This window comes from Arachis ipaensis, chromosome B1 (assembly GCF_059453495.1).
Source record: "Arachis ipaensis isolate K30076 ecotype BB chromosome B1, ASM5945349v1, whole genome shotgun sequence".
Taxonomy (NCBI): domain Eukaryota; kingdom Viridiplantae; phylum Streptophyta; class Magnoliopsida; order Fabales; family Fabaceae; genus Arachis; species Arachis ipaensis.
This window is the reverse complement of record NC_142436.1, coordinates 54,155,457-54,166,501: the sequence shown is the minus strand read 5'-3', so window position 1 is coordinate 54,166,501 and position 11,045 is coordinate 54,155,457. Positions and strand designations below refer to the sequence as shown.

Sequence of the window (11,045 nt, the reverse complement as noted above, 5' to 3'; positions counted from 1 at the left end):
GCATGTATTTGATTCGATGTGCTTTATTCTCTTCCTATCATGGCTTGACTTCAATATTTCTTCTTTGGTGTGTACCTTAATTCTTCTTCTTGTGCATCTTTCTATTTTCTGGGTCTTGGTCCAATCATCATACCAGACCTCCTTTTAATTGTTGACAAACATTATTTGAATAGTTTGATCGCCTTTGAGCTTAGTATCTTTTCGAAACATCAACCCGAGCTTAGTTAACACTTCGTTTTACTCCTAGATATAACAACCAAGACACTAGTTCCTTAAAGCAAAATGCCAGGACACAGAAGAAGGAGTGCATAATGATGCAGTCTCAAGGAGAGTTGTGGAACCTTAATTCTTATCGGCCACATTGTCCATGATTAAGTCGACGCGTTGGGATGTACCGTTTGTTTAGATGTCTGAGGGCAACAAGTTTTTAAACCTTAGAAGGAATGGTAACCTCTGTACCAAACTTGAATCTAAAGAACTAATTGGAAATTCTACACATGCACTATCCAAGTGCTTAGAATGTGAGCGGATACGACATCGTGACAGCGTGTCGACGCTTCGCTAGAAAGACTCCGAGCTATGATCAAAGGATGTAATGCCATTAGGTAATCATGAATCGAATTACGAGTTCACCAACTTTTTGCCTATCAGGGGAGACTAATTTATCAAAGAAATTTATAAGATTACGTAGCGCATTGATCACCCTTGTGCTATAATAACCCGAGAATATTAGGTATTTTGAGTCCCAAGTTGGGAGCCGAGGCAACGGAGAAAATACTAAGCAAATTTGAGTTAAGATTATAACTGTGCAAAGCCCACAAATAAGTTACATATTCTTAAGAGTTACTTCAACAACCTAGAATCGGTGAGCCATCAAAACTAAGGAATTAAAATCAAGATGTGTCAAACCGTTTGAAGTATTAAGACAGATTAGGGACCGGTGAGGTATCTAGCAGTTTTTTCACTGTATCTTTTGAACTTGCACGACATATTCATATTCCACCACACCGGCAGTATGCCTCTGAGATAAACTACGTTTTACAATCTGAGTTAATCTAGTTGAAAAGGAGATTTGATGTATTGAGTAACTTCGGTTGAGGTTGACAATACCAGTGTAAGCAACTAGGCGAAAGAATAGTATCGATAATAAAGGTTACTCAAAATCAAGTTGAGATCGAAGGACACACTTGCAAACTTGAATCGGATATGCGGAAGGACTACCCACACCTCTTTTCAGATAACTAAATCTGAATTTTGAGGGCAACATTCTTAATTAGGTGGGTAGGATGTAAACCCCACAAAATTAGCGAATAATTAACTAATAAATTATTTATTTTATAAAAGAAATTAAAAATATAAATTTTATATTAAAATATGATAGAACTAATTAAAATAAGAATTTTGACACTAATTTCAAAGAATTTAGCCCAAGATTGGGCCAAACGGGCCGAACCGGTCGAACTGGGCCCAAGGCCTAATCCACCTTTCACCTAATACAATGAGCTGAAGCTCATTTCCTTCCCCAAAAGCCAAGAACACGTTCCTGGAGGAAGGGGAAAAAGGAGGAGAGCAAAACCCTTGTCCCACTTCAAGCCATCATATCTTGCTACTCCGAGTTCCGATCATCACACCGTTTGCGGCCACGCGGCTACAGCGTCAAGCTTTACAAAGACCAGTAGTTAATTTGGTAAGAAAGTCTCATTTTTAATCTCAGTTATTCCTTCTCTAATTTTCAAAATTAGATGAATTGGAGGTTGAAACTTTGTTGATTTTTAATGTTAGGATCAAACTAGCTTAGCGAACTTGCCGGGCTTTGACCCAATTCTCCGTTGGTGAGGTAAAAACCCTCAAACCCTATTGGATTTCTTGGTTATGTGTGTTGGAAATTAAGTGTATATGTGTGAATATTCATGATATGATATAGGTGAGGTGTATATATGTGATATGAAGCAAATTGGGAACGTTGGAAGCTTAATTGGAAGCTTGGAGTTGGAAACTAGATGCTGAATTTTTGGTGTTGAGGCTTGCAACATTGCCTAGTGGGTTGCCTTGGAAAATACGTGAAAATTGGCCAAGGTATAGTTTAGGTTTTACGTATTTAATATATAATTTTCTGTGAAAGCTTAGGCTAGAGACCCTAGGATAGGCATTAAATTTGAGATGTTGTTGATTGGTTAGAACGGATTACATGGATTATGTGATTATTGAGTTTTGAAGGTGGAGTTGGTGTTTTTATTGATGATGTATGTGAATTATGTATTATGATACTTGGTATGTATGAAGATTGATTTGAAGTTGAGAATTATACTTGATTTGGTTAATTGGTTTGTATATTGAATGTAGAATCGGGAGTCTTGGTTTTGAGGTTTGATGAAAATGGAAGATTGGAAATTGATAATGTATATTGTGAATTGTGAACTTGGATTATTGAGTTAAAATTGATGAAATAGAGAATTGATGTGTTGTGGAATGAATAAAAAAGTTAGAATGGGGTTGAGGCTAAATTGGTAAAGTTTTGGTTAAATTAAAAGAGGTTTGAGAAGAGTTTGTTTTGAAAATTGAGGTTTATTAGTTTTTGTGAAAATTGTGATTTTTGGCCAACTTTGGTGAGCATAGCGTGATCTCCGGACCCCTGATTTGTGTCAAACTTATTTAGAAATAAAATTGGGTCCGAGACGTTTATGTCGTTCGAAGAATGGAGGAAAAATAATTTATAACCAAAAAATTATGCGCGTTGGAAGTTTGAGGTTAAAAACTGAAACTCTACAGCTTTTGAAACTTAGTGAAATTTTTGGAAAAATGCATGTCCACGCGTACGTGTGGCCCAAGCATACGCGTGACATGGAATTTTTGCGTACGCATATACCCCCCTTCGCGGACAAACGCTACTGCCTGGTTTGCATCCGTACGCGTGACATTTCAGTAGTGCACTTCCACGCATACACATGACCCATGCGTACACATTTCAGTAGTTCTAAACCTCTATTTTCATTCCTTTGGTCCTAGATTTTGTTAGTAAGCCTAGTGATGAGATGGAACTAAGAAAGAGTGGTAACTTGAGGGTGAAGTAAGGTTGAAAAATGATGAATTATGTATGAAAAATGCAGAGAACTGAAGTATATGTGATGCCATGGTTGTAAAGGATGATTATGCATTAGTTATAGATGATTATGAATGAGTTATAATGATAATGAAATTGAAACTGATTGTGATGTGCCTCCGGGTAAGACGCAGTGGTGTTATCCACTTGCTCGGGGGTATGAATTGAGAATGAACAGATGAATGAATGAATGGTAATGATAATGATAATGTGTCTCTATATGTGACTCCGGGTAAGATGCAGTGGTGTTATCCACTTGCTCCGGGAAAATTCAAGGCTTCAAGTAAGACGCAAGGGCTATGTTCTGTTGCCGCTAGCTCCGGGCTGAGAATGTAACACTGCCTGTGTAAGAGGCAGGGTGAAGTTGTCCCCTACTCCGGGTACGCGAGTAAGATGCAAGGGTAGAGGTGTTGTCCCACTTGTTCCGTGTTTGGCGTTCTGTCCATGGTTAGCTACCATCCAGGACATGTCGGGCTGGCTAAGTAACCCACAGTTGATATTAACAACCATAGGACAGGCATGCATCATAAGCATATTGCTTGAATTGCTTGTTCAAGCTCTAATTGGGAATGCCTATGTGACTTTCATATGCTTACTTGTATACGTGCTATCTGCATTACTTGTATCCTAATTGTGTTTGTTATTGTCTGGTTGCTTGTCTGTGTTATTGTACTGGTGATGGAAGTTTTGGAGGAAAGAGGATGATGGAGGGTTAGGTTAAAGTATTTGGTTAAGTTTAGGAATCCTTAGAAAACCACCCTTATTTATGGTTTCGGTTTTAATTCTTAAGTTCGATAATCTAAATGTCGGCGTTCTAGGATGGCCTCTGGCATTTCCAAGACCTTATATCTTATGTGTGTGGCACTTTTACCATGCTGAGAACCTCCAGTTCTTATTCCATACTGTGTTGTCATTTTTCAGATGCAGATCGAGAGGCACCTCGATAGGCGTCTGGAGTTTTTGCGGTGAAGTGGTTTACTTTGGGGTTTTCTTTTGTTATTTTGATATTATTATGTATAAATTTATAGTTTCTCCCCTTGTGTATAAGAATTCCTTGTTTATGTACCTCTTAGAGGTTTTATGGAGAACTAGGGTTTATGTATGTACATTTTGGGACTTGAAGCTATGTATATATATACGTAAATATTCTCCGGCCAGCCTTAGCTTTGCAACTGAATTAGGAGCTTGTTATCTTGTACCCTTGATCTTCTACTCTTATATTTTGTATAATTATGTTAGTGGACTTTAGATTTCTTCGTACGCAAGTAACCACGTTTTTTTATCGTTGTGCTTTTATATTTTGCGATTTTTACTTTACTTTTTCATCAAGGCTCATCGTATATTAAATCTTTTCAATTATTATACTATATATATTTTATTTTAGAGGTCGTAGCACCTCGCCACCTTTATTTTACATCCTAGGTGTAAAGGCTCTGTGTGGTAGGGTGTTACAACCGGCAAGTGCACGGGGTCGTCCAAGTAATACCTCTGGTGAGTGAAGGTCGAATCCTATGGAGATTGTCGGATTGAGCAAGCAATGGCTATCTTATAAATTTTAGTCAGGCGATTAGAAAAGTTGGTTGTTTGTTTTAAAGCATAAACGAAATAGTAAAGAACGAAATACCAAATTGATGTGAAAACAGTGATAAAGATTCAGTTAAGGCTTCAGAGATGCTATTTTCTTCCAGATTAACTTTTCTTAATGTCTACTTCAATAATGAATGATTTATTCAATGATAGCCGTAAGTGACTAACTCATGTCCTTTCATCAGGTTAATCTCTTCTAAACCACAACAGTCCACCATATCCGAGTAACTCATGTCCTCTCATCAAGTTGACTCATGGCTTCTCACTGTAGCCGAAGATAAAGCTCTAAACAATCCACTCCCTTTCGGGATCCTACTCAAGACGCCACAGACAAGGTCGGATCTTCCGGATCAGAGAGTGCGACTTTTCTGACTCTAGCCTTAGCACCACAGAGACGTCAGTAACCCACGGTCAACAGAATTTCATGTCACGTATCCAAAGTTGTCCAGGTGCTCTCTTGGAATCCGCAATGCATTCTCTAGCTTTAGTTCAATGCTATCTGGGTCAGGACTCGCACGGAACCCATGTAGAACAAGGATGAATGTCACGGTTCACCCCCAATTCATTGAGATTGAAGAACAAGAACGCATAAGAGAATAGAATCAGACATATTGAAATAGAAACAGTAATATTATTAATCCATGAGAATCAGCAGAGCTCCTAACCCTAACTTAGGAGGTTTAGTTGCTCATAGCTTACAGAAAATAGTAGTGAAAGGTTCGAATAAGCCAAAGATCAAAAGTTCTAAACAAATGTGATCTTTGTTCTATTTATACTAATCTAATAATGAAAAGAATACAAAAATATGATAGACTAGACTTAAAGGTGCGAAAATTCACTTGTTGGGCCCACTTGGTGAGTGTTTGGGCTGAGCTTGGGGTGACTCCATGTGCTGGGACTCCTCTTGGGGCGTTGGACGCCAGACTTGCTCCCTTTTGGGCGTCTAAACGCCAGCTTGCTTCCTTTGGGGAGTCCAAACGCCAAGCAGGGGTCAGTGGGGCGTTCAACGCCCGTTTTGGGCCATCCTTTCCAAAGATAAGTATGAACCATTATATATTGCTGGAAAGTCCTGGATGTTAGCTCTCCAACGCCGTTAAGAGCGCGTCAATTGGACCTCTGTAGCTCCAGAAATGCTCGTTTGAATGCACGGAGGTCAGAATCTGACAGCATCTGCAGTCCTTTCTCTATATCTGAATTAGGCTTTTCCAAAACTTGACAGAATCACCCAAAAATCACCTAAAAACATAACAAAAACACAAAAACTCAAAATAGCATCCAAAAAATAATTTTTGTATAAAAACCTACTAAAACTTAATAAAAACTTAGCAAAACATTACCAAAACACTATGAAAATAATGCAAAAAAGTGTATAAATATCCGTTCATCACCTTCCATGGTGGGGACGAATTTGCCCTCCACGAAACGATGTTGTTCGCCTCATGATCCAAAACGACGTCGTTTTGTCTGGGTTGAATGGGGACCAAATTTTTCTGGAGGTGACACGTGACAGTTAACTTGACACGTCAGGCCGTTAACCTCTACGTAGGACGTTCTGACTGGGTCAAACTGCCATTGGGACGTATCTGGTGTATAACTAAAAACGTCAGAATCAAAATTTTAGTTAAATTTTATTGGGGACAGATTTGTCCGACCATGAATTCTTTGGGGATCTATTTGAGTATTATTCAAAAAATTATAGAGTGAATACCCCACCCGCTCCCTGACAATTATCTCAAAAGGACAACGAGGTCCCCAAAAAAAAACATCCAACCCGGCCCTTGATCTTTTTTTGGAACTGATTAGCCCCTGTGCCAAAAAAACATTGACTTTTTTTGACACAGGACTAATCAATCCCATAAAAATAAATTTCAGGAGCCGAGTTGTATATTTTTTTTTGTCAAAAACTTCGTTGTCTTTTGAGGTAATTGTCATTGGCTATTTTGAATTTTTCTCAAAAAATTTTATAACATTCGAACTTTTCTTTGGCCCACTGCCGGCAAAGCTGACCCGGCCAAAAACCAAAACCCGCACCACCAGTACAGTACAAATCAGACCCGACCCGCCCTAGTCAGGAGATGGATACCTAATTTTCCAGCCACCATGCCGTCACCACGAGAACGCAGCGTCGCTGCTGGATGCTTCCACTTCGCCTCCTGAAGCTGAAGACTTCGCCGGCTCCACCGCTTCTTTCTGGTCATCGCAAAGGAGAAAGAAGGACCGCGCTATCTTCAACTGCAGCTCGCCATGCCACTAGCTGCCGTGGCACGCCTCGCCTCCTCCGTCTCCGTTTGTTCGTCGACTCTCGCCGATTCCACTGCTGCGCATTGGACCGTCGCGTTTCCTGACCCTTGTTCAGTTTGCTGCTTGTTTCGGAGTGTCTGGAACGGTCCTGGTTCTTGGGTTCGAGCATGACCGCTACTGTTTCGCGACCTTCATTCTCTTTTTCTTTTTTAATTAGACCCGCCTGCCCGCCCTGTTTTGAAATTCTGAAAATCTTCAACCTCGCTTCTTCAGAGCTGCTCATCGTCCCTGGGTGTTGCAAGAAAACTTCCATTTCCGTCCTACTCAGCGCTACAACGGCGACGTGCGAAGAAGAACGTTTTCGCCGCCTGGCCATGCGATTTCCCATCACCGTTGCTTCCTTCTTGCAGGCCTTGTGGGATTGATCAACTCGGTTGTGGCAGATCGTCCGGTGCTTCCTGTCTCCGCCTCGTCGCATCTGCTCCGCTTCGTTGCATCTGCTCCACCTCGTCGCAGCTGCTCCAGATTGAAGAACATCCTCTATCGCTACTTCGGGTAAGAGTGGTCTAGGTGGAATCAAAGTTTGCAGTCTTGGAGATATCATCTATGTTGAGAATTTTTTTTTTTAATTTTTATTTTGTCTCAGATTGTGCAATGTTAATATGTTATTATTCTATTAGGAGCAAAGCTTGAAGTGGACTTTCCCTAGATCGTTGGGTGATCCACGTGGCCCATTCGCAAGAATTTTCCCTCCTTTGCACAAGAGAAGAGCCATCTACATTTTTGGTTGCAATAACAATAACGAACCTATCACGTTTTTTTTCTTTGCAGTGACGAGCAAACAAAAACCATCCCCGTTTTACTCTTTCGGGTAAGCATGTGTTACCAAAATAATCACACACACACACACACATATATATGCTTAAGATCTGCGGTCGTTATTATACTGTTTTGTTTTTAAAAAGGAAGATAAAAATCTTTTTAGGATGATACTACTTGGTAGTTGCAATGTTCCTTACCATGGGAATGCACACCTAGTGTTTGATGTAATTCCTCGTAGTACATGGGTGTGCTTCTTCTTTCTATATTTTCAAGATCACATTCTTTTTCGCCTCTTGCTCCATTTCCATACATTCCTATCCCCACCTATTGCAATCTGTGTGTAAAGCAGTTAGAACTTTTTTCCCCATTCGTGAACATGCTGCCATAGTTGTATAGTTGCATGGATTATGGATAGGGAGAACTTTGCCGTGATCTGAAGTTAATGCATAGCGATTAGTAAATAAGTTAAGAACTTGTACAAATTTATGCTGCTAAGCTTTAACCAGTTGCTACAAATTTGGAATGGCTGACCTTCAAAATCTAACCAAATATAACCTTGTTCATGCATATTAGTTTTATGCTGCAATGCATAAGTCTTGATTATCTAGCTGTCGAATCTTATTAGTCTATCATATGAACACGATTATTTATAGAGTTTTGGTTTCATTGTCCAAAGGACTTATTTTTTCTTGAGGTCCAGTTCATGCTTGTCATTTGTTTGAAAAAGGTGATCAAGTTAATACCTAGAATTTTGAGGATTATTAAAGTATGATGTTTGTGATTTTTAATGTCGGAACTGTTAGGCTAAAGCCTGTCATCTTGTTGCCAGTTAACAGACCTTGCAATCCACCTTGCTTGAGTAAATTTTCTTGAGGATGTATTAAATATTCTCTAATATAGAATATAGTCCTCAAATAGACACAGTCTGACATACTTTTGTAAATTGAGCATAACTTTGTAGATGCTTACTCTTTTAATATGGTTTCAATGCTATGGTAAACCCACTTAAACTGATGTTTGGGTGCAGAGGATTGTTTTGTTCTTGACTTCTCATGGTTTTAGCCATGATTGTTTGTCACTAACGCCTGTGCAATACACGTATTAGTCACGACCATGCTAATTTATCATTATTCTTCACTTCTCTCTCTCACAAGCATGCACATGAACAGAAGACACTTCATATTAGCTTTTCTGGGAAAATTGACGTTGATGTACTTCTAGTTCCCCAACTTGGACTTAATACAGTCTCTACAAGTTTTAATCATAGTTCCAAGAGTAAATAGTTACAAGAACTGAGAGAGAAGAAAGATTTTGTGCCATCGAGAGCAATTGGTAACTCTACAAAATCATTGATTAGTTGTTAAGACTAATGAATTCAAACTTATTGTTAAGACTAATGAATTCAAACTTGTTGTTTAATTATGTTTCCTTATTGTACATATACATTTTAGGGACTATAGATCCCAACCATAAATGTGATTCCTGAATTTATTAAGCCATATACTGGTTTTATTGTCCTTATTTTATTTATGCAGTTCCATAAATAGGAATTTTTTTGCTGAAACTTTTATTGTAGCTTGTGATACTAATTGTGATTAATGTAAGTCGTCTCATAGGCACCCAGGTGAAGCTTTGATGACTGGTACTCCGGCAGTAAGCAGCTTAAGAGCAGCTTTCTCGTATTGTGTACAACAAGTGCGTAGCTATGATTATCATCACTATCTTTGCCTTCTTGAACTGCCCCCATCTATGCGGAAGGCAGCATTTGCACTCCGCGCCTTGAATGTTGAAACATCTAGAGCTATGGATGTGGCTTCAGATACCAGGATCGGTCTTATGCGCCTTGTATGGTGGCAAGAGGCCATAGACAAAATGTACTCCAATAAATTGATTGAACACCCAACAGCGCAGGCCCTTTCGTCTGTGATAGCAGAGACCAAGCTTAGTAAGACATGGTTGAAACGATCTGTTGAAGCCAGGATCAATGACGCAAGAAGAGAGGACACTGAAATGCCAGAAACCATTCAAGAATTGGAGAAATATGCTGAGGACACAGTATCAACCATGCTTTACTTGACCCTTCAAGCTGGTGGGATCAATTCAACTGCAGCAGACCATGCAGCCTCACACATTGGAAAGGCCAGCGGCATTCTCCTTCTCCTCAAATCACTGCCTTATCATGCAAGCCGCAACCGCCATTTTTCTTACATACCAACTGAAGTGGCATTCAAGCATGGTTTGATAGTTAAACAAGGTGGTCGAGACGAGGTACGATTGGATCCTCGTGAGGGGCTTCGCAATGCTGTTTTCGACATGGCATCGGTAGCCAATGCTCACTTACAGAAAGCTCGGCAGTTGGCCAAGAGTGTCCCTGCTGAGGCAGTTCCAGTGCTCCTGCCAGCAGTGCCTGCTGAGGTTATCTTAAATACCCTAAGTAAGTTCCAATTTGATGTATTTGATTCAAGGCTAGCAAAAGGAGTTCTGGGAATACCCCCTTTGTGGTACCAACTTAAACTGAAGTGGGTTTCATGGAGAGGAAAGTACTGAGAAGTTATGTTATGTATCCTATCTCAAATGTTAGAAATTTTTCATAAAATTTCCCCCTCTGATTAGAAGAGATAGCTTCTATATTTTGTGTGGTCTTAATAAAAGATACGTTTCTTGTGTTCAAAGACAATAACTAAGGTGATATTAACTTATTAAGTATCTCTGGAGATTATTTGATTTCAAATTTCAATCTCAAGCATTTGTTTGTACTTGATCCATATTTCATTATTTCATGTACCTGGTTGACTTGTTTACAATTGCTATTTAGTCCAACAAATTTCTGTGGAGGTTGATGGATACAACTTACCTAGCTGGCAGCCAGAAAACACAGGACCCACAAAAGGTTAAATCAAATATGAAATCATTAATCTATGACCACATATTAGGTGCCAAGTTGAAATAACAAATGTTCCTCAACTAATCTTGTGGTGTGGTTTTAACCAATTAAAACTAAGCTTGACACATAATATATAATTAGATATTTTAATATTTCAATTCAATCCTTTTCTTCTAAGAATGCAATACTATCATTCCTAGATTCTTTCAATATTTAAACGATAACTCCTGAAAAAATCTCGTTTTAAAAAATGTTGTTGTGGTGTTCATAATTGCCTGTCGTTGTCATTCTTATATAGAAAAACAATCTAGGTTAATAGACCGCAATAATAGTTCAATGGGAAAAGATTATTAATATAGGACAAAATATGAAGCATCAAAATTCTTGTGCTACTTTCCTTCTAAAGTATTT

General features: G+C 39.1%; 1 protein-coding gene and 1 long non-coding RNA gene across 2 annotated transcripts; one reads left to right on the top strand and one right to left on the bottom strand.

Annotated features, from left to right (window-relative positions):
• Positions 1-5,300: 5,300 nt before the first annotated feature.
• On the bottom strand, positions 5,301-7,500 carry LOC148576610 (uncharacterized). Its single transcript, XR_015902346.1, has 3 exons — positions 6,771-7,500; positions 6,076-6,270; positions 5,301-5,923 (listed from the first exon to the last, which is right to left on the bottom strand). It is a non-coding gene; the product is annotated as an uncharacterized LOC148576610 (long non-coding RNA).
• On the top strand, positions 6,683-10,522 carry LOC107630345 (Terpenoid synthases superfamily protein). Its single transcript, XM_016333455.3, has 3 exons — positions 6,683-7,483; positions 7,609-7,799; positions 9,367-10,522. The coding sequence occupies exon 3, from the start codon at positions 9,386-9,388 to the stop codon at positions 10,295-10,297; it is 912 nt and encodes a 303-aa protein (XP_016188941.1). The 5' UTR covers positions 6,683-7,483; positions 7,609-7,799; positions 9,367-9,385; the 3' UTR covers positions 10,298-10,522.
• Positions 10,523-11,045: the final 523 nt, after the last annotated feature.

Excerpts from the sequence above, each read along its gene's own strand:
- LOC107630345 (XM_016333455.3), top strand. The coding sequence starts at position 9,386 with ATGACTGGTACTCCGGCAGTAAGCAGCTTAAGAGCAGCTTTCTCGTAT.